This window comes from Lutra lutra, chromosome 3 (genome assembly GCF_902655055.1).
Source record: "Lutra lutra chromosome 3, mLutLut1.2, whole genome shotgun sequence".
NCBI lineage: Eukaryota > Metazoa > Chordata > Mammalia > Carnivora > Mustelidae > Lutra > Lutra lutra.
Window position 1 is genome coordinate 82,433,072 of NC_062280.1, and position 24,516 is coordinate 82,457,587.

Here is a 24,516-nt window from a genome sequence, read left to right on the forward strand (position 1 = left end):
TGTATTCTACAGATAAAAGGATATGCATGTATTCATGAAACAAGTCATTAGGATAGACACTAAAATATTAGCAGAGGTCATTTCTTTACGGGGGATTGTCAATTTAGATGCGTTCGTACATGTGGCTTTATGTCTTAATTTGTTTTGTAATGTTTTATAATCAGAGTAAATACAATAAAGAGTTCAAATAAAAAGAAATAGAAGATATCCTATTGGGGCCTTATAATAAATATAGTGTGTACTTTTTGGTTGCTATGCTTTAACATTCTTAAACTTACATAAAATTTGAAACTGTAATACAGTGAACAATATATACTTCATCTGCATTCAACCATTCCTGCAGATATGGTAACATTTTTTCCCTAAGCATCAGAGCATGTATCTTCTAAAAACTAGGATCTTCCCTTACATAATCAGAACACTATTATCACAGCCTGGTAATGTGTTGTTATTATAGTATGGTTATGTACTGTATATTCCATATTTAAATTTCCACAATTATCCTAAAAAGTTCTTTGTAACTTTTAAAAGAATTTTAGACACAAGATTCAAAGATCATATCTTCCATTGGGTTACTGTATTTCATTCTTCTTTCTTGAATCTCCCTTACTATTTTGTTTTTCTTGACATTGACATTTTTGAAGAATCTGGATCAGGTCTTGTAGGCAGGAATCATTGTATTGCCAAGAATATAGTGATTTTGGATAGTCCAAGATGACAGAGGAATAGGAGACCTTAGTTTTGTCTGGTCCCAGGAATTCAGCTGGATAGTTGTCAGATCAGCTGGATAGTTGTCAGATCATTCTGAATACCTGTGAACTCAACCAGAGGTCTAACAAAGAATAGGTGCAATTCTACAAACAGAACAGCAACCACTTTCTGCAAGGTAAGAGGTGCAGAGAACTGAATCCGAGGTGATATATGGGAAGATAAACTGCAGGGGGATGGAGACTTCTTACGCCAGCACCAGAAAGTAATATAGCAGCGGAGGGCAAAATCAGTAAAAGTCTGCTCCATTGAGGTGGCAAAATGGGGCAGAATCCTAGGTGGAACAGTGTGGTCTCAGGATCCCTGGGATCACAGGAAGATCATGGGTGCCTGAATGTGGCAGAGTTTCCAGGCATCAGAGTAGGGAGGCTGGCTGTGATTAGTGACCCCAGGATGGGCTCTCAGCTCCAGGTTGCCATGACCTGGAACCACGGCTCATTTGGGGTCCAGCAAGGGGCAGAACCTCAATGAGACCTCCGTCCCTCCCCTCAGAGGAGCTGTGCAAGTGCACGCTGCAGGAATTTGCAGGGTTTGGAGACTTGAAATGGGGTCACAGGCGGGTTGAGCACCATGCAGTTGGAGACTGGGGAGACCAGAGTGATTGCCAGCTTTTCCCTGAGGGTGCACTGAAGAGTGGGACTTTCAGCTCTGGGACCAGAGATTGGGAGGCCCCCATTCTCATGGTCATCCTCATCCTCTAAAGGAACAAAAGTCACATAGAGCAATCAGGAGCAACATACTTAGCCTGGACCCCTGGCAAAGACAGTACAGTTCTGCCTAGGGCAAAGACACTTGAGAATTCAGTGCAACAGGCCCCTCCCCCAGAAGATCAGATAGAACATCCAGCTAAAACCAAGTTTCTGATCAGAGAGAACTGCTAAACTCCATCCAACACTAGAGGAAAATAGTATATAGAATTTATGCTTTTTTTTTTTCTTTCAAAATTCTGTAGTTTTTCAGTTACTTTTTCCCACTATCCTTTTTATACCAATTTCTTATATTATCAACTCTTTTTTAAAAATTTTTTAAATTTTCATTTTTACACTTACATTCTATCCATTCATTGTATTTAATTTTATTTTTGTATTTATATAAGTTTCTCTTTCTTTGCATTTTTGAGACGTACTTTCTTTTAATAAACAGACCAAAATACACACAGGATCCAGTGTGTTCCTCTGTTTTGTTCACCAATTGGATTATACTCTCTCTTTTTAATTAAAAATATATTTTTGTTTGTTTTTTGGGTCTCTTCTGATTTGTCTAGTGTATATTTTTCTGGGGGCTGATGTTGCCATTTTAGTATTTTGTTCTTCTGTTCACCTATTCTCCTCTGGACAGAATGACAAGAAGGAAAACCCACCTCAAAAAAAGAGAACGAGAGAGTACTGACTGCCAGGGACCTAATCGGTGTGGGTATAAGTAAGATGTCAGACCTAGAGTTCAGAATACCAATTATAAAGATATTAGCTGGGCTTGAAAAAAAGCATAGAAAACACTAGAGAATCCCTTTCTGGAGAAATAACTAAAATCTCAAGTTGAAATAAAAAGGCTACTGAGATGCAATAAAAAGTGGAGGTTCTAACCCTACTAGGATAAATGAGGCAGAAGAGAGAATTAGTGACATAGAAGACAAAATGATGGAGAGTAAAGAAGCTGAGAAAAAGAGATAAACAGTTATTGGGTCATGAGGAGAAAATTCGAGAGGTAAGTAATACCATAAGGTGAAACAATATTAGAATAATGGGGATCCCAGAAGAAGAGGGATAGAGAGGGGCAGAAGGTATTTGGGAGCAAATTCTAGCTGAGAACCTGTCTAATCTGGGGAAGGAAACAGGCATTCAAGTCCAGGAGGCACAGAGAGTCACCCTCAAAAATCAATAAAAATAGTTCAACACCTTGACATATAATAGTGAAGCTTGTAAATCTCAGAGACAAAGAGAAAATCCTGAAAGCAGCTCAGGACAACCTTTACCTTAACCTAAAATGGTAGAAACATTAGATTGGCAACTGACCTATGCACAGAGACCTGGCAGGCTAGAAAGGACTGGCATGATATATTCAGGGTGCTTAGAGAAAAACATGCAGCCAAGAATACTTTATCCAGTCAGGATGTCATTCAAAATAGGAGGAGAGAGAAAAAGCTTCCAGGACAAATAGCAGTTAAAAGAATTTGTGATGGGTGCCTGGGTGGCTCATCGGGTTAAGCCTCTGCTTTCAGCTCAGGTCATGATCTCAGAGCCTGGGATTGAGTCCTGCATTGGGCTCTCTGCTCAGCAGGGAGCCTGCTTCCCCCTCCACCCCGCCCCCCGACCCCACCCCACCTGCCTCTCTGCCTACTTGTGATCTCTCTCTCTCTGTCAAATAAATAAATAAATAAATAAAATCTTAAGAAAAGAATTTGTGATCACTAAACCACGCCTGCAAGAAATATTAAAGGGGATCCTCTAAGTGAAGAGAGAGCCCAAAGTAACATAGACCAGAAACAGTGACTTTACAGGGAATACAGTGGCACTAAATTTATATTTGTCACTAGTTACTCTGAATGTAGATGGGCTAAATGCCCCAATCAAAAGACACAGGGTATCAGATTGGATAAATAAGCAAGACCCATCCATATGCTGTCTGCAGGAGATGCATTTTAGACCCAGAGCACCTCCAGAATGATAGTGAGGGGGTGGAGAACATTTATCATGCTAATAGACATCAAGAGAAAGCTAGGGTGGCAATCCTTATATCAGACAAATTAGATTTTAAACCAAGATTGTAATAAGAGATGAGGAAAAAACCACTATATTATAATTAAAGGGTCTATCCAACAAGAGGATCTAAGAATTATAAATACTAATGCTCCTAACATGGGAGCAGCCAATTATATAAACCAATTAATAACAAAATTAAGGAAACACATTGATATTATTACAATAATAGTAGGGGACTTTTTAAAAAAATATATTTTTAAAATTTTTTAAAAACATTTTATTTATTTGACAGACAGAGATCACAAGTTGGCAGAGAGGCAGGCAGAGAGAGAGAGGGAAGCAGGCTCCCTGCTGAGCAGAGAGCCCAATGCGGGGCTCGATCCCAGGACTCTGGGATCATGACTTGAGCTGAAGGCAGAGGCTTTAACCCACTGAGCCACCCAGGTGCCCCAATAGTAGGGGACTTTAATACCCCACTCACTGCAGTGGACAAATCATCTAAACAGAAGATCAAAAAGGAAATGGGCTTTGAATGGCTCACTGGACCTGGTGGACTTCACAGATATATTCAGAGCATTCCATCCTAAAGCAACAGAATACACATTCTCCTTGAGTGCACGTAGAACATTGTCCAGAATATGGGTCACAACTGGTACCAAAAGATTGGGGTCATTCCTTGTGTATTTTCAAACACAGTGCTTTGAAACTTGAACTCATTCACAAGAGGGAATTTGGAAAGAACTCAAATACATAGAGGCTAAAGAGCATCCTATTAAAAATGAATTGGTCAACCAGGAAATTAAAGAAGAATTTTAAACATTTATGGAATTATAAAAAAATGGAAACAAATGAAAATGAAAACACAACTGTTCAAAATGAAACACAACAGTTCAAAATCTTTGGGATGCCACAAAAGCAGTCCTAAGAGGCAAGAATATGTAGTACAAGCCTTTCTCAAGAAACAAGAAAGGTCTCAAATACACAACCTAACCTTAACACCTAAAAGAGCTGGAGAAAGAGCAGCACATTAAGCCTAAACCCAGCAGAAGAAGAGAATTAATAAAGGCTAGAGAAAAAAATCAATGAAATAGAAATCAAAGAATAGTACAACAGATCAACAAAACTAGGAGCTGGTTCTTTGAAAGAATAAATAAGACTGATAAACCCCTGGCCAGACTTAACAAAATGAAAAGATAAAGGACCCTGATAAAATCATGAATGAAGGAGGAGAGATCACAACCAACACAAAGAAATAAAACAATTATAAGAACATATCATGAGCAGCTATATGCCAACAAATTAAGCAATCTGGAAGACATGGATGCATTTCCAGAAACATATAAAACTACCAAAACTGAAACAGGAATAAATAGAAAACCTGAATAAACACATAATTGGGAAGGAATTGAAGCAGTAATAAAAAAAATCTCCTGACAAACAAGAGTCCAGGACCAGATGGCTTCCTAGGGGGATTCTACCAAACATTTAAAGAATTAATACCTATTCTTCTGAAGCTGTTTCAAAAAATAGAAATGGAAGGAAAACTTCCAAACTCTTTCTGTGAGGCCAGCATTACCTTGATCCTTAAACCAGACCCCAGCAAAAAAGAGAATTACAGACCAATATCTTTAATGAACGTGGATGCCAAAGTTCTCACCAAGATACTAGCCAGTAGGATCCAACTGTACATTAAAAGGATTATTCACCACAACCAAGTGGGGTTTATTTCTGGGCTGCAGTGTTGGTTCAGCATCCTCAAATCAGTCAATGTGATACACTACGTTAATAAAAGAAAGAACAAGAACCATATGACATGCTCAGTAGATGCAGAAAAAGCATTTGACAAAGTATCCTTTCTTTATTTAAAATTTTTTTAAAGATTTTATTTATTTATTTGACAGAGATCACAAGTAGTCAGAGAGGCAGGCAGAGAGAGAGAGGAGGAACCAGGCTCCCCGCTGAGCAGAGAGCCCCATGCAGGGCTTGATCCCAGGACCCTGAGATCATGACCTGAGCTGAAGGCAGCGGCTTAACCCACTGAGCCACCCAGGCGCCCCTCTTTATTTAAATTTTTTAAAAAGATTTTATTTATTTGACAGAGAGCACAAATAGGCAGATCAGCAGGCAGAGGGAGAGGGAGAAGCAGACTCCCTGCCAAGCATGGAGCCTGATTCGGGACTTGATCCCCAGACCCTGGGATCATGACCTGAGCTGAAGGCAGCTGCTTAACTGACTGAGCCACCCTGGCACCCCTAAAGCATCCTTTCTTGATTAAAACTTAAGTGTAGGGATAGAGGTAACATACTGCAGTATCATAAAGCCATATATGGAAAGCCCATAGTGAATATCATTCTCAGTGGGAAAAATCTGACAGTTTTTCCCCTAAGGACTGGAACATGGAAGGGATGTCCGCTCTCACCACTGTTGTTCAGCATAATACCAGAAGTCTTAGCCTCAACAATTAGACTCCCGAAAGAAAGGGCATTCGAATTGGCAAAGACGAAGTCAAACTCTTACTCCTTGCAGATGACTTGATACTTTATGTGGAAAATTTGAAAGACTCCACCCTAAAACTACTAGAACTCATTCAGGAATTCAGCAAAGTGGCAGGATATAAAATTATTATACAGAAGTCAGTTGCATTTCTATATGCTAACAATGAGCCAGAAGAAAGAGAATTTAAGGAGTTGATCCCATTTACAGTTGCACCAAAAAGCAAAAGATATCTAGGAATAAACCTACCCAAAGAGGCTAAGGATAGTAACTGAAAATTATAAAACATTGATGAAAGAAATTGAGGGTGACACAAAGAACTGGAAAAATGTTCTATGCTCATGGATTGGAAAAATAAATATTGTTAAAATGTCTGTGCTACCTAGTGCAATGTATACATTCAATCCAATCCCTGTTAAAGTACCATCAATTTTTTTCATGGATCTTGAACAAATAATCCTAAAATTTGTTTGGAACCGGAAGAGACCCCAAATAGGGAAAGGAATGTTGAAAGGAATGTTGAAAAAGAAAACCAAAGCTGGTGACATCATAATTCTGCACTTCAAGCTCTATTACAAAGGTGTAATCATCAAGATGGGAAGGTACTGGCACAAAAACAGACACCTAGATCAGTGGAACAGAATAGAGAACCAGAAATGGACCCTCAACTCTATGGTCAACTAATCTTTGACAAAGAGGGGAAAAATATCCAACAGAAAAAAGACTGTCTCTTCAATAAATGGTGTTGGGAAGATTGGACAGCCACACACAGAAGAATGAAACTGGACCATTTCCTTACAACATACACAAAAATAGACTCAGTATTGATGAATAACCTCAATGTGAGATAGGAATCCATCAAAATCCTGGAGGAGATCACCAGCAGCAACCTGTGTTACCTCAGCGGTAGCAACTTCTTGCCAGAAACTTCTTGCCAGACATGACTCCAGTGGCAAGGGAAACAAAGGCAAAAACAACTATTGGGACTTTATCAAGATAAAAAGCTTTTGCACAGCAAAGGAAACAGTTGACAAAACCAAAAGACAACTGACAGATGGGAGATGGTATTTGCAAATGTCTTATCAGATAAAGGGCTGGTATCCAAAATGTATAAAGAACTTAACCAAACTCAAGACATGAACAGACATTTCTCCAAAGAAGATATCCTAATGGCCAACTGACACATGAAAAAGTGCTCCACATCACTCAGCATCAGGGAAATACAAATCAAAAACCGCAATGAGAGATCACCTCACACCAGTCAGAATGGCTAAAATTAACAAGTCAAGAAATGACAGATGCTGGCGAGGATGCGGAGAGAGGGGAACCCTCCTGCACTGTTGGTGGGAATGCAAGCCACTCTGGAAAATAGCATAGAGGTTCCTTAAAAAGTTGAAAATAGAGCTACCTTATGACCCAGCAATTGTACTACCAGGTATCTACCCCAAAGATACAAATGTAATGATCTGAAGGGGCACCTGCACCCCAATGTTCATAGCAGCAGCGTCCACAATAACCAGACTATGGAAAGAGCCCCGATGCCAGGGGGACAGATGCATGGATAAAGAAGATATGGTATATGTATACAGTGGAATATTACTTAGCCATCAAAAAACCGAAATCTTGCCATTTGCAATGATGTGGGTGGAACTAGATGGTATTATGAAAGCGAAATAAGTCAATCAGAGGAAGACATTATATTATCTTACTCATATGTGGAATTTAAGAAAACAGAAGATCACGGGGGAAGAGAGGAAAAAATAAAACAATGAAATCAGAGAGGGAGATAAACCCTAAGAGACTTTAAATCATAGGAAATAAACTAAGGGTTGCTGGAGCGGAGACGGTGGAGGGATAGGGTAACTGGGTGATGGACATTAAGGAGGGCGTGTGATGTGATGAACCCTGGGTATTATCTAAGACTCTTGATAGGGCCCCTGGGTGGCTCAGTTGGTTAAGCCTCTGCCTTTTGCTCAGGTCATGATCCCAGAGTCCTGGGATCGGGCCGTGCATGGGGCTCCTTGTTCAGCGGGGAGCCTGCTTCCCTCCCTCTACCTCTGCCTGCTGCTCCGCCTCATTGTGCTCTGTCAGATAAATAAAATCTTCAAAAAAAAAAAAAAAAAAGACTGATGACCTCTACTGAACTCTACTTTGAAACTAATAATACATTATATGTTAATTACATTTCAATTAAAAAACATAAAAAGATAGACATCCTCCTTCCCCAACAAAGAATATAGCGATACTGGTTCTGCATCATTTTGTTTTTGGAATTGGCAGTTATAGAGCTTATGAGGAAATATATGGAGCCTTAATTTGAGCCTTTCTGATGTGGTACAGGCAAAGTTTTCTTCTAGTAAAAAAAAAGCTTTGTTTCTTCTTGGACGTCTTTAGGGTCTTGCTGAAAAGGCTTTGTTTTAAATGAAAGCAGAAGGGAGAAGTAGCAATTCTGAGAATGTTGCACTTTTTGTTCACATGCATTCTTAGCTCATTAGCTCAGTTCCCTTGGGCTATGACTACCTGAGTTTATTTGTGGTCTCAGGGGACAATGAGTGGCACCAGCACCAGCTGTTTCACAGTCCTGCTGTATTTCTCCTCCTTCATTAATGTGAGAGGTAAATGCCTTCATCTCCTTTGTAGTTAGGAATAGAATAGAAAATCTGTAGCACAGTAAGAGAACAGCTAGCTTGCAGTGGAATAAAAAAATCCTGCTAAGTAAATAGTAACCATAAATTTTATGGTTTAAATCATTGAAAATTATCAGTTAAATCCCATTTCGTCCAGAGGCTAAACTTCTTTGTAATTGTTGGTCAGGCCCTTTTGGAATCAGTCATGCTTTATTTCCAAACAAAACCCCAAATTTCACTTAAAAAATAAAAAAGACTCTTTCTTGCTCATATCATCCTCTAGTGTGGGTCATTTGGCTGCTCTTACCGTTTCAGAGCTTGGGCCAAAGCTGCTTTCATCATGTGATTTTACCATCTATTCTAGCCTAATGGATGAGAAAGAGAAAACATGAAGATTTCGTATCTACTTTTTTTGGTTTTATTTGCTTTTTAGTGAGTTGATTATTTTAGATTCCACTTATAAGTGATATGATGAAGTATTTGTCTGTGTCTGACGTATTTCACTTAGCATAATATTCTCTAGATCCGTCAGTGTTGTCTCAACTTGCAGGATATTCTTTTTTGTGGCTAAATAACATTCTATTGTATCCTGTCTTGTTCACCTATTGGTAGGTATTTAGGTTGCTTTCATCTCTTGGCTGTTACAAGTAATGCTGCAGTGAACATGGGAATACAGACACCCCTTTGAGGATAGTGATTTCATTACTTTATACCCAGAAGTTGGATTCCTGGATCATATAACAGTTCCATATTTAATTTCTTGAGTAGCTTCCATACTGTTTTCCATAATGGCTGTATCAGTTTACATTTCCACTTGTAATGTATAGGGGTTCCCTCTTCTCCACGTCCTCACGAACACTTGTTAGCTTTTGGTTTTTGTTTTGTTTTGTTGTTTTTGGATCATTTCCATCCTAGCTGATGTGAGATGATATCTTACTGTGGTTTTTATTTGCATTTCTTTGAGGATTAGTGAGCTCATACCCACTTTTAACTTACTTGAACTGGAAGTGACATCTGCCACTTCTACTCTTATCTTACTGGCAACCACTAGCTATGTGGCTTTAACCTAACTGTAGAAGGATGGGAAATATAAGGGAGTCAGTGGACAGATGGATTAGTGATCTATGGGTCATTGGTATGTGTTGTTCCCAGTGGTGATGGCAAGGTGAACATAGGCTTCAGAGTCAAGCCAACCACTGCTGGGAAACCTTGGTTTTCATGGTGAAAGGCATATACTAAGTACGTTCCATTTCTACTTCCTTCTACTTCTAAAAATGTATATTTGTGACCACTGACAAAGAACAGCTATATTTAGACTACAGATAGAGGCCTTTGGAGGTTGACATATTAAAGAAATTTTTTTGAAAGTAATGGAAAAGGGGGGTACCTGGGTGGTTCAGTCAGTTAAGCATCTGCCTTTGGCCCAGGTCACGATCCCTTGGTTCTGGGATCGAGTCCCACATTGGGCTCCCTGCTCAGCAGAGAGTCTGCTTCTCCTTGTGCCTGCCTCTCTGCCTACTTGTGCTCTCTATCAAATAAATAAATAAAATCTTTTAAAAAAAGAAATTTATATATATATATATATTTTTAAAAGATTTATTTATTTATTTTAGATTGAGAGAGTTCTCATGTGAGTGGGGGTGGGGACAGAGGGGAGAGTGAGAGAATCTCAAGCCGACTCCAGGCAGAGCTCGGAACCTGATGCAGGGCTCCATTTCAGGACCCTGAGGTCATGACCTGAGCCGAAACCAAGAGTCAGACACTCAAACCACTGTGCCACCCAGGTGCCCCTTGGAATGAATGCTTATAAAGAATTATTAATATAAATAGATTTTAAGAAGAACAGACTAGGGGCGCCTGGGTGGCTCAGTGTGTTAAGCCGCTGCCTTCGGCTCAGGTCATGATCTCAGGGTCCTGGGATCGAGCCCCGCATCGGGCTCTCTGCTCAGCAGGGAGCCTGCTTCCTCCTCTCTCTCTGCCTGCCTCTCTGCCTGCTTGTGATCTCTCTCTGTCAAATAAATGAAAAAAAAAAAAAAAAGTTTAAAAAAAAAAAAAGAACAGACTAGACTTTAAAAATAATTACTCTCTCTCTCTCTCTTTCAAAAAAAAAAATAGTCTCTCTTTCCCTAAATACTTTATGGATGTTTCCATAATTTTTTTCTTGAACAATTTAACAGCTTTTCAGTGGAAAGGATCCTCTCCTTGCTTCTCCTCCTCTCCTCTCCTTTCCTCTCCTCTCCTCTCTTCTCTGTCAAGCTAACCGATTTTGTGTTCTGTGCCCAGATCACCCCAGAGCAGAGCAAACTGAGTACCATGGTGGGAACTCCATACCAGATGGCACCAGAGGTTGTGACGCGGAAGGCCTGTGGACCCAAGGTTGACATCTGGTCCCTGGGAATCATGGCCATCGAAATGATAGAAGGGGAGCCCCCATACCTCAGTGAAAATCCTCTGAGAGTCTTGTACCTCATTGTCACCAATGGGACCCCAGGGCTTCAGAACCCAGAGAAGCTGTCAGCTTTCTTCTGGGAGGTTCTGAACCGCTGTCTTGAGATGGATGCGGAGAAGAGAGGTTCAGCCCAAGAGCAGCTGCAGCATCAGTTCCTGAAGATTGCCAAGCCCCTCTCCAGCCTCACTCCACTCACTGATTGCTGCAGCAAAGGGGGCAATAAATAGGGGGTAAATAAATGCTCATTTTAGAAATTCAAAAAAACCCCAAAAAACAGAAAGCCTCTCCTTTCCTCTCCCCTCCCCTCCCCTCACCTTTCTTCTCTTCCATTCTCTTCTCTCTTCTCTTCTCTTCTCTTTTTTCTGTTTCTTTTTTCTTTTCTTTCTTTTTTATAAGTGCTTGACATGAGTGGCTGGTACATTGGGAATAATTTTCTCAATAATGTAAACTGAAAGTAAATATTTGCATGTGTCAAATCTAATTCCTTTTTCACCAGCCGAGTCATGTCTTCCTAGTTCTAACTCCTGTGTTATAATGTCATTTGCACTGTCTCAGTCTTTTACTTTAGTCTTTTGCTACTGGTGTTTTATAAAGGAGCGTTTTCTTTCTTAAAGATTTTATCTGTCACAGAGAGAGAGAGAGAGAGAGAGAGCACCAGCGAGCGCGCACACACAAGCAGGGGGAGCAGCAGGCAAAGGGTGAAGCAGGCTCACCATTGAGCAAGGAGCCATATGTGGGATTAGATACCAGGACCTGGGATCATGACTTGACCTGAAGGCAGTCATTTAACTGACTGAGCCACCCAGGCATCCCGGCAGTAGACTTTTGTTTTTATAAATATCTTTATATCGCAGAATTTGTGGGAGTACAGTAGGTGACTATAAGTATTTGTTTAATAGTTAATTATCTGATAATTTAGCAGTTGGGAAACTTTACTATTACTTTTTCACATCTACATTGTAATAGTTAATATGGGTTAATAGCAACCCTGAGACACTTACAGTCATCCTGTGTTTCGTTTTTTGATTAGTTGAAAGTTTTAGACATTCATAAAGTGCGTGAGATAAAAGCTGATGTGGAACTTGATTAATGAAAGACGCACTGTTTGTACACCTGGCTGGATTGAAATAAACTGTTTTACTAAGAATATATATTTTGTTTCTCACCCCTCACAATATTTTTCTTAGGCAATAGAGATTTTGCTAAGGATGATCCTTTGGAGTTTAAGTCTCACCAGTGGTTTGGAGCATCTGTGAGATCAAAACAGGATAAAATTTTGGTAAGTCTTTTGGTTATTTCCTCATAGGTGGGTTTGTCAATTTATGTGGAAACACAGAAGATTTTATGTTTGAAAGCTAATAGTAAAACTCAGTGTGTTCTGGAGCACAGTGCAAGATCAGATAAGATAGCTCTGATCAAAGGTCATCCTGTCTGCGGATCCCATCCATCTCACCCTTCACAGACTTGGGTTCTGCTACTTTCTAACTTCATTCCTACCTTGTTCCTTTCTCCTGGCCCTGTTGATACTTCCCGTCAGTATGTTTCTATCCAGTCAGGTTTAGGACTAGTAGGTCTGTGATTAATCAAACACACTAGTACCTCCTCTCTTTAAAAATACAGCAACGTTCCCTTTGCCTCTTCTCCACTGCTATGCCTCATTACTTTGCTCCTCTTTTCAGAAACTTTTTGAAAGTCTTTTCTACAGTCACCATCTCTACCTTCTTCACGTTTTCTTCCCAACCACTGTAGTCAGGCTCAGGCAGGCATGGCCAAAACCACCTTGGCTCTTAGGTCACGAAATCAGTGTTTCTTGTCTTCTCAGCACAATTCAGCAAGGTCAGTTAGCCCGTTCTTTTTGAAATACTTTTCTTCCCTTGGCTTCTGGAACACTGTATTTTCCTGGTTTTCTCTCAATTCAGTTGCCTGCTCCTTGCCGCCTCCTTTTGGCTCAGTCTCTAGTTGTTGGGTTATTCCCAGGCTGTGTTCTGGACCCCTGTCTTCTCTAACTACCCTTTTAGCTATCTGTTCCTATCCTGTCTCATGGCTATTCATAAAACCCATAAAACCCATAAAACCCTAAATCTATCATTCTAGCTCTTAATTCTTCTTGGATTTTCAGAGTCATATTTCCAAACTAGCTGTGTGGCATTTCCATTTGGAGATCTCGTGTATTACTGAAAATGAACATGGCCAAAATAGAACTCTTTTAAACTACTATCAAAAATTAAAAAACACAGGGATACCTGGGTGGCTCAGTCAGTTGGGTGTCTGCCTTTGACTCAAGTTGTGGTCTTAGGGTCCTGGGATCAGGCCTGTTGCCCGGCTTCCTGCTCAGTGGGGAGCCTGCTTCTCTCTCTCCCTCTGCAGCCTGCCCTGCTTGTGTTCTCTCTCTTTCTCTCTCTCTGAAATAAAATAAATACATAAATACATAAATAAATAATAATTAAAAAAGGGAAAAACACAAAGATAACTGTTTCCATATAAAACCTTCCCACCTTATTTAGAGACATAACTCTCCACCTCATCCACCAGCAAGCCCTATCAATTTGGCTTTGGGAATATATTCCACATCCATCAATAAATCCTCACCTGCACTATTTCCACCCTGTATCCAGCCACCGTCATTGCCTGCCTGGGTTACGGCAGAGCTCTCCTCCTCTTTCTGCTTCCTCTCCTGCCTCAACTACAATCCATTCTCCATGGGAGGACCAGAGGGAATCAGAGCATTTCATCTTCTTGATTAAAACAGTTAAGTAATTTTCTATCACTCTCAGAGGACAAATCCTTGCTGCTTCTGGTTTAGGAGCACCTCCATAATCTGGTCAGTGGCTCTTGTCTCTGGCCTCATCTCATGCCACCTCACATGCTTTAGCTAGACTGGTCTTTATTACTTCCACATGACAGGTCACTGCAGTTAGTATCTCAGTGTTTTTGTTCCCTCTGCCTATCTTATGCTCATCTTGTTGATTTTCACTTGGCCAATTCCTTTGTCATTCTGATTTCAGCTTTCATTTCACTTCCTCAGAAAGCCTTTCCTTGTTTTAATTATCTGCATTGTGTTCATTTCTGTTTTTTAAAATCCAGTTGTGGGGCATTAGGAAAGAATTTGTTTAGGAGCTGCAATTTCAAAGGAGTTTTAATGGATGTGTCCAGTTGGAAATGAAGGATGGGGTTGAGAGTGGGGTACTCTAGGCAGAAAGCGCAGAAGCAGACGTAAGCAGGAGGAGCAAATAATCCGTGTACATGAAACATCAAGTTCATGTAGAGAAGTAGCAATAATCGTCTCCTTTCACCTTTTTCAGGGTAGATATAAAATAACCTGCTATTAATTTCTGCAGTGTTTGTGTTAATGTTTTGCTTCAAAAAAGTATTACAAAAAGTTAATTGAACCTTTTTCCAGCAAGTTAAATGTTCATTTTGGTAAATTACTATGTTATTAAAATATGCATCATTCCACTGCTTGTACATGATGTTAAAATCTGTAACACCGGAAACAAAATTGTCATTATTTGGAAAGTAGGTAAAATAAGCACTCTGCCGTCTTTCTTCTTTTTCTTTTTCTTTCTTTCTTTTTTTTTTCAAAGATTTTATTTATTCATTTGCCAGAGAAAGAGAGAGTGCACACAAGCAGGGGGAGCAGCAGGCAGAGTGAGAGGGAGAAGTACACTCCCCACTGAGCAGGGAGCCCAATGTGGGACTTGATCCCAGGACCCTGAGATCGTGACCTGAGCCAAAGGCAGATGTTTAACGACTGAGCCACGCAGGCATCTCTATTTTTTCTTTTTTTTTTTAAAGATTTTATTTATTTATTTGTCAGAGAGAGAGAGGGAGAGAGAGCGAGCACAGGCAGACAGAATGGCAGGCAGAGGCAGAGGGAGAAGCAGGCTCCCTGATGAGCAAGGAGCCCGATGTGGGACTCGATCCCAGGACGCTGGGATCATGACCTGAGCTGAAGGCAGCTGCTCAACCAACTGAGCCACCCAGGCGTCCCCTCTATTTTTTCTTAATAACAAATTATTTGCTTTATAATTTCAGGGTATATTCTACATGCATGAGAATGTTATTTAGTTAAAACATTAATTTGATCTGTGACCATCAGCCTAGTGCATAATAGCAAGAAAAATGCTATATGAAATAGTTTTGGTAACTATTTTGAAAAAGAATATGTGAGGAAAGTACTTTTTAAATCTATATCCACTGTGGTAATAAGGAATTGTTGGTATAAGACAGGTTTGATTAATTTTTATTAGTGTTTAGAAAGTGTGTTTTTGAATTCTAGAGTAATACAGATTGTCTGAAACGCTCAGTTTTTCAGGGAATTTTTATGCTGTGGACTATCCCCTTTGATTTTAGGCCTGTGCCCCACTCTACCACTGGAGGACTGAAATGAAACAGGAGAGAGAGCCTGTTGGAACATGTTTTCTTCAGGATGGAACAAAGACTGTGGAGTATGCCCCATGTAGATCAAGTATGTGTAGGAAGTTGTACCAGCTTTTAAAAGAGGGTTGGGAAGCCTACTTTGTTACGTGTGTGTGTGTGTGTGTGTGTGTGTGTGTGTGTGTGTATTAAAAATTGTAGACATAGTGTGTGTGAGTCAAAAAGATGCACCATTGAGCTTCTCTAACACAGGTGTGGGACTCCTATATAAAAGATTCTGATGCAGTAGATCTCTGTCAGGCCTGGGTACCTTCCTTTTTAGGAAAACTCCACAAGGTAATTTCATAGATACCAAAGTTTAAGAACTAGAGTTTTATATGAATAACGGTGTTAAATGTAAAAAAAAAAAAGTCTTTAAAAAGAACCAGAGTTTTGAGCGCCTGGGTGGCTCAGTGGGTTAAGCCGCTACCTTCGGCTCAGGTCATGATCTCAGGGTCCTGGGATCGAGTCCCGCATCGGGCTCTCTGCTCAGCAGGGAGCCTGCTTCCCTCTCTCTCTCTCTCTCTCTCTCTCTGCCTGCCTCTCTGTCTACTTGTGATCTCTCTCTGTCAAATAAATAAATAAAATCTTTAAAAAAAAAAAAAAAAGAGCCAGAGTTTATATAGGAAGGTGAAGCATTGAGCTCAGGACTCCTGAGTTGGAGTTTTCCTCCTTTAATTTTTTTTTTAATTAAAAATTTTTTTTGAAAGATTTTCTTTTAAATAATCTTTACACCCAGCCTGGGGCTCAAACTCATAACACCAAGATCAGTAGTCATACGCTCTACCGACTGAATCAGCCAAGCCTTCCTGAATTTTCCTTCTTTTAAATCAGAGTTTCTCTATTTATCTTTTAGCAAGCTTACTCCTCTTTTGATGGTTGAAAAGATCTCACTTTGTCGTCTAATACTATTTGAAATTTCATATGAAATTCATATTGTGATTAAAGGTGACTTTGAGCACTTATAGTTTTGATAATGCTTTTCCAAAAGAGATTCCAGTTCTTTTTTTTTTTTTTTTAAGATTTTATTTATTTATTAGAGACAAAAGAGAGAGAAAGAGCACAAGCAAAGGAGAGAGGCAGAGGGAGAAGCAGACTCCCCACTAAGCTACAGAGCTGGATGTGGGGCTTGATCCCAGGACCCTGAGATTGAGACCTGAGCTGACGCCAGATGCTTAGCCTACTGAGCCACCTTAGACTGATACTTTTCTTTGTTCCATTGGTCACCAGATAGTTTGGTAGAGGGAATTAGTAATAGAAGTACAACATGTAAGACTGTTACTGCCAAAATTCTTTTTTTCCCATGTTAGGTGACTTAGGACACCAGGCCAAAGGAATTTTTCAGTCTTCAAAGTTCTCAGCACTTGAACCTCCAGGAAATTGCAAATGATTTTTATTAACACTTACTTCTTAATCCACCAACTTTACCCTATTTGTTGTGAGAGGTACACATCAAAAGAATGATACCTCCAGAACTGCATTATTTATGAGGATAGGCCAGAAAGCATACAGACCAGAGGAGGTTGGCAGCCCTACACTCAGTGCTTGATGCCATCTGTATCATCACGTTTATGTTGCTGTCTTGGTCACAGTACTCCTGTCTTTGTGGTGTGTGGAACATGAGAGAACTAAATTTGTGTTTTGCTGTATTGCAAAGATGTTCCTGTTGTGAAAAGATAATCTTATAGCTATGAGGAATGAGCTAACTCTTGCATGCCAGGTTTGTAACTTACCACTTACATGACTGACATATAAAAATCACCCTTATTCACACATGGTAGATGTGGGAACTGAGATTCAGATGATTAAAAGTAATTGTTTTCCCAGATCTTATAGTAGTGAGCAGTCTAATGAGGATTTGAACCCAGGTCTTACTCCAAATGAATCCTTATTTTGTAATACTAACAATGGGAAATATTTTCCATTTCACTTGCCTCAGTGTTAACCACAGCTTATCCATGAGAAGTACATCCTGCTTTTACAAATACAGGTTTGGATTTTTCTGGATGTGGAAGAGTACTCAGTACCCGTCTGAAAACAAGCATTCTAATGATGGTGCATTGGGAATATACTGCCGGGTTAGGCTAATAGTTTCTGTCATTTTGCCTCTTCAGTAATGACCAGTTTTTTTTCTCAGCATGTATTTAAAGGATGAAGGCCATATTTGCATGATGTTTCTGTTACATAATGCTTCTGTTTGTTTGGTTTAGACACAGAAATTTTACATATCGGCACAAAAATTGTAAAATTGTTTTAAACCTTATTTTCTGAAGTATTTAACATCCAAATCAGGTCACGAAACTGGCTTGTGAGCCTCTTTTTGTAAATAAAATTTTATTGGAATACTGCCCCCCTCCCCCTGCCGCCCCAATTTGTTTACATGCTGTGTATAAAGGGAGAGCTGAGTGGTTGCCACAGTGACCATATAGCCCCTAAGTCTAAAATAGTATCTGGTCCTTTACAGAAAAAGTTTGTTGAACCCTGATCAAATAATAATACCTCAAATCTTAGAAAAAAACAAAAGAATGACTTCAAAAATCAAAGTGAATGCCCTTCTTCCTAATAAATCTGGCTTTCAGTTTCCCCTGATCATTGTACATGCACGCTTTTTGGTGTAACCTTTGTGATATGAAGCTACCTATAAGCCCAGATTACAAGGGGTGACATGACCGCAGGAAAAAAAATGCTCAGGGAAGGGAATGCTCAGGAGAGGGAATCTGAGAACCTGGGTTATATTCTCACCTTTTGTCAACAACCTCCTGTAGCTATGCATGATTTACTTAATCACTCTGGGCCTTTGTTTTACCCTTGTTAAAACACCGATTTGGATAACAGACTTTAGAGGTACAGTTTTTGTATTTTGTATTTTCTTCATGCTTCATTAAATTATGCAGCCAATGACTGATTTTACATGCCAAGTTTGAACGGCTGCATTGTTAATTGATAACTTGGCTTGTTTTGGTAGTTTGTGGGGCTTTTTGTTTGTTTGTTTGCTTTTGTTTTCACATGACTTGTGTGGACACCCTGGGCATGAAACTTCACTGTCTGTAAAAAATTTCTTTATTCCTAATTATGTTTGCTTTTGGCTTTTCATAACTATCTATGGCCTAATGGCTTTACACAATAGGCCAGGTGTCTCTCTAAAAGTTCCAGAGCCACAAATCCTGTAACTTAAATACTTTCAATTCCATGGTCAGTCTGTGTCCTTTGTTCCTTCCGCTTTCTGATGACATTATTTGTACGTAGATTTTTCTGTTTTGAAAGCTAGTTGCCTTTTCTTCCCCCTTGATTGTTACTCAGGAAATTCTAAGTACATTGTTGATTTGAGATAGTGCAGGTTAATGGTGTGGACACACTGGGCTCAGATCCCTGCTCTCTAATTTACTAGCTGGCTGACTCTGGTCAAGTTCCTTAATTTCAGTAAGCCTTCATTTCCTTATCTATAAATCGTGAATAATAATAGTATCTCTCATAGGATTGTATAAGATTTTAAAAGATAATGCCTTGGAAAATACTTTAGTACAGTATGTGGCTTGGGGAATGGGCTTAATAAACATTAGCTGCTCTTACTATCATAATCAGTAATATTATTTATCATGCTGTCAGGCGTGACGAATGGGAGAAATATTATTCATCTGTCGGAATGAAAACAAAAGCCTTCACTGAAATAGCTTGTGGTTAGCATAAAATTCTTTACATTGCCTTAAACACTCAGTTTAATACGTCCCTGTTAAGAAAATTTTAAAGGACGATCATGTTTTCTAGCTGGACATTCTGGGAAACCAAATAAAGCAGATAAATATACGGTATGATAATCAAAAAGGGATGTCTTTATAAATGGCCTGAAATAGTTCCCCTGAATACAACTTGAATAAAGGAAATAAATGGCTGACTTGAGGTCAGAGCAGGATTCCTCAGTATGATTCACTAGATACTGGAAACCCCAGCCCACATTTTCCCATTCCCTCTTGGTTAGAAAAATTTACATTGGGGTAGCATTACACTCTGGAGGCTATTTTCTAAAACAAATCTAAATTTAGTTATTAAGTGTGTAATCTTGGGGCAGTTCCCAGGTTTTTAAAATGTGTTCAAAATTTTTGATGGGAGTATTTGACAAAAATTTTTGGAAGTTGTCCTTTCAGTTGTACTGAAAATAGATATTTTTGGTTCCTGTGTTTGGGTGGGAAATTTAGTAAATACTATATAGCATAATGATTTACGTATTGTAACATTGACTAGAAGAATTCCTTGATAACTAAAGAGTAGTGTTTTCATTATTCCTTGTTATCCTCAAAATAAAACAAGGGAGAGTCTTCAGGTTCATCCTAACCTGTATTCTAGGTACAGTATTACTCATGATTAGAGTTAATTTGAATGAATTGGCTAATTGTCCAGAAATCGTTTCCTTTTGTGAAAACTACCAGATAAAAGGTAACTACAAAAGAGTCTAACTAGTGAGTCTGTTATCATCTGGAAAATAATTGAAAGTGTCATGTTTAAAGGTGTTCACGTTCATTAGACTGCAGTTCTAAATAGGTTGTGAAGATAGTTTCATATTTTGTTCTTTGCTGTACATTAAGTTAGGGCCTGGCTTTCTCCCAAAATTCCAAGCTACATTTTTAATAGTTTTTTATTGTTGTTGGCTACAAAATGTATGTGTGGTAAGTATGTATTAGGAATGTATGTATCTCTTTACCAGTATTCGTAATAGATTTGTGAAGACCGTAGGCTAGCCACTGTAGGGTAATAATAGGAATTTAGGATTGTAGTTTTTAACTCATAGAACACAACTCATCTTTGTTTTATGAATTCAAAACAGTGGTTCATAGCCAGTAATTTTTTAAAAAATGGAATGAAATAAAATAGAAAATGTCAGAATATATTGTACATGGTAATACTGATACTGTTTTGTGAAATTTTGTCTTATTGATGAATCTTTATATACACATATAACATGTAAATATTGGGTTTTATGGGTTATGATATATAATCTTGCTGTGGGTTGTGGTTAAAAATAAGTTTTAAATCTCCCATTTTAGGTGATGTTTCTGTTTCTTGGTGACTATTCCAGGTATTTTGATCTCTCTTGCCATATCTGAGAAAATGGTGCTGATAAAAATGGACACTAACTTTTTCAGAATGTGATAATAGCTCATTAAGTGCTTGAGTGAATGAACATTCCCAATTCATGGTACATTGTCTTGTGGTTACAGTGATAGAGATTTTTCTCATGTTTTGTTTTATGTTATTTGTTTTTGGGTTTGTATATATTTCTAATCTTTTTATTTTAGAAAATATTGATGCTGATGGACAGGGATTTTGTCAAGGAGGATTCAGCATTGATTTTACCAAAGTAAGTTCTTACTTTAAGACTGAATGAGATTCAGATCTATCTCATTATCTAAACCATTGTTAAAAATTGCTCAATACTTCAGCTTCTCTATAACGCTTACAAGTTTTATGAAAATAGCTAATAAAAATGACCTATGTATTTTGATATTCTTTGCCTTATATTATTCTCTCCCTAACAGATGTTGCTCATTTGAAATAGACATCAGAATGGGAATGGAGGACAGTAGAAAATCTCCTCAGAAATGCAGATAACCATTATGACTTAATGTTAAAATTTCCAGTTAGATAAATTTATATAATATTAAAGTTTTTCCTGTTTGACTGAAATTGGGTTTTCACAAAATCTTGTCAGTAGGAGCTCTGTTACAGAATTGTAGTTTTGTTACATAAAAGCTGAGAAATGTGCATATTTACCATCTATTATGTGCCTACAGGCACCAAGTAAAGTTGGACAACTTAATTACTGTAAAAAATCTCATATGTGTGGGGCGCTTGGGTGGCTCAGTGGGTTAAAGCCTCTACCTTCAGCTCAGGTCATGATCCCAGGGTCCTGGGATTGAGCCCTGCATTGAGCCCTGCTGAGCAGGGAACCTGCTTCCTCCTCTCTCTCTGCCTGCCTCTCTGTCTCCTTGTGATTTCTGTCTGTCAAATAAATAAATAAATATTAAAAAAAAAAAATCTCATATGTGTGGCTCTATGTATTTTTCACTAAGCTAGTATACTCTCCAGAGTTGATAGTTTTTATCTGTTTTCCTAAAATAACAGTTCAGTGTATGTTTTCAAAGGAAAATTTTCTGTAGTATTTTTCTTTCTTTCATTTTCTTTTGTGTAATGTGGGTTTTTTGGGCAGGGGGGTGTTGGGATATATGAACATTTTGAATATCAGACTGAGAATATTAATTACACCGAGTGAAATCTTCCATATATTGATTTAATTTAGAGCATCCTTAGAAAGCTCAATATGGCTTTCTTAGAAAATGCCTTAAATTTATTAAAACAAAAGAAACTACACAATTATGTAATTCAGAAAATTTATAAAGCTTTTCTTATTTTTTAAAATTTGTATTTTATCTTTACTAAAAAATTTTTTTCTAGACTAGGACTATAATTATATATAGTTAACTTTCTTTACTACCTAATTGATTTAAATCACTCAGTTTGAGATTCATAATTCAAAATCTACTTGTAATTACTAAAAATTCAAAATTTGAGGAAGCAAAACAAGAAGTATATTAATAAATACTAGCTTTAAACTTTCATGAAATCTTTTCAAATAGACGTTGATTAAAAAAAAGTCCATGTTTTCTGTACCTATGCCCGTGCAACTGTAACCCCAGAAATAGTCTCATACCGTGAATATTCGTTGCTAAATTAACTGTTTGCTTTCTTCAACACATTTCTGAAAAGTATCTTTTTTTTTTTTTAAGATTTTTCTTTATTTATTTGACAGAGAGAGATCACAAATAGGCAGAGAGGCAGGCAAAGAGAAGCGGGGGGGGGGGGGGGGGGGGGAGGGGAAGCAGGCTCCCTGCTGAGCAGAGAGCCCAATGCGGGGCTCGATCCCAGGATCCTGAGATCATGACCTGAGCCAAAGGCAGAGGCTTAACCCATTGAGCCACCCAGGGGCCCCTGAAAAGTATCTTTTTTTAAAGTAGACAATTTAGAAGTATCTTTTTCATAGCCAGGGCAGGAAATTGTCTGTTGAAATCTTAGGACTATATGTATGTTTGGAGGGGAAAATTATTTTCTCTCCAGCTGGAAGAAATATCAAAATATGCTCAAACACTAAACACAGTTTCCTTGAAATAGGTACTTACAGTTTGTTACGGATACAAGAAATGCTAGTCAAGTGTAATTTGTATATATAATATACCCTGAAAAATTTACCTTCTAACTTCATTTCTGTGTAGAACTGCAGGATGAAAAATAATTTTTTCTTAGCCAAAGAATTTTTTTTTAAAGATTTTTATTTATTTGTTGGACAGAGATCACAGGTAGGCAGAGAGGCAGGCAGAGAGAGGGGAAGGGAAGCAGGTTCCCTGCTTAGCAGAGAGCCTGATAGAGGGCTCAATCCGCGGACCCTGGGATCATGACCTGAGCTGAAGGCAGAGGGTTTTTTTTGTTTTTGTTTTTGTTTTTTTAAGATTTTATTTATTTATTTGACAGACGGAGATCACAAGTAGGCAGAGAGGCAGACAGAGAGAGACGGAGAAGCAGGCTCCCTGTCGAGCAGAGAGCCGGATGCGGGACTCGATCCTAAGACCCTGGTATCATGACCTGAGCCCAAGGCAGAGGCTTAACCCACTGAGCCACCCAGGCGCCCGAAGGCAGAGGTTTTAATCCACTGAGCAACCTAGGCACCCCTAGCCAAAGAATTTTTAATGATTTTTTAGGAAGGAAATTTGCCTGTGTAGTCATAAATGTAATAGAATCAAAATAGACAGAATCAAAAAAGACTTTTTGTCTTTATTGTAACTCAGAAATATTTTGCAGTAGTACTTCATAACAAGTATAGGAAGCAGCCAGATCTATAGAATCAGTGTGTGTATTTGTGTATTTTCATATATTGAGTCATTATAACTATTTTTTTATTTGTATTATATTTTAATGTATTTTAGCAAAGGGGCAATGAAAATGAAAATTTACTGAGAATGAGTTAGAGGAGTTTGAGATTTATGATTTTGTTATATGTATATATATGTATATAGCTTTTATATATTAAATGTTAGATGTGTATGCATATATAGCTCTAATGTGTATTACATTGCTTTCAACTTTCAAACTGCCTGTTTGATTTAATCTAGGCTGATAGAGTACTTCTTGGTGGTCCTGGTAGCTTTTATTGGCAAGGTAGGTTAATATTTTTTTAAATTACTCAGCAATGATTGTGAATGCTTTCCTGGCTTATATGCCTGAGATTTTTCAAATTATTTTAAAGGAAGAAATTGAAAAATACAATTTAAATGTATAATCACTACCTGTTGTATAGTATTTTTTTAAAAGGACTGTAGTATCCTATATATAGTATGATATATAGAAAATAAAATATATGGCATATTGAATATATTTATGTATATTCCTAGGAGAAAATAAACAATGTTAATAAAGCAAATCTATAAAGTAATTTAAAACAATTTATTTTTGTTTGTGGCATATGCTTCTTCATCTCTGTACTCCAGAGGCTATGATATAAGCATTAGGAAGTGTGGAACTGAGCTATGACAGGCAAATTTTGGCATTCTGAAAGCTCATGGTTTTAAAGTATTTTGAATTTGCTCATTAGAATTTTTAAGTGGTTATTTTCTCATTAATTACTGACATCAAGAGTGATTTCTTTGTGTGGGGGGAGTTTTTGAAATAGAGGATCTTAATAAGTTTCAAAAGAGTGTAATTAAACTGGCATCAGTATAAATATAAAACACTTGCTTCAGTCATTTTGAGGCGCCTAGTAAAATTACCATTTGTACAAATGCGTAACAGATCATTATTTGTTGACAATTTCAAAACAGGTAACTAAATTTGCTTACTTGCTTTACTAGTTTCATTTATCATTAGGTACACATGGATATTAATTTAGTTCATATATTCACATGTTTGTTTTCTGCTAAGAAGTGCTGTTTACAAGGTCAGAACTTTTGTTTTTTTGGCATTCTGATATTTAAGCATTACCAATATTTGGAAGAAATCTATGACTACATTAATGTGCAAATAC

The 24,516-nt window shown here is 38.2% G+C and overlaps 1 protein-coding gene across 1 annotated transcript in view; it reads left to right on the forward strand.

Moving 5' to 3' along the window:
• LOC125095857 (integrin alpha-V) overlaps positions 1-24,516 on the forward strand; it is a 105,969-nt gene that overhangs the window by 33,431 nt on the left and 48,022 nt on the right. The window contains exons 3-6 of the mRNA XM_047722401.1: positions 12,224-12,315; positions 15,390-15,504; positions 20,744-20,805; positions 23,609-23,654. Coding sequence (XP_047578357.1) covers positions 12,224-12,315; positions 15,390-15,504; positions 20,744-20,805; positions 23,609-23,654 — 315 coding nt within the window. The remainder of the gene's footprint in view (positions 1-12,223; positions 12,316-15,389; positions 15,505-20,743; positions 20,806-23,608; positions 23,655-24,516) is intronic.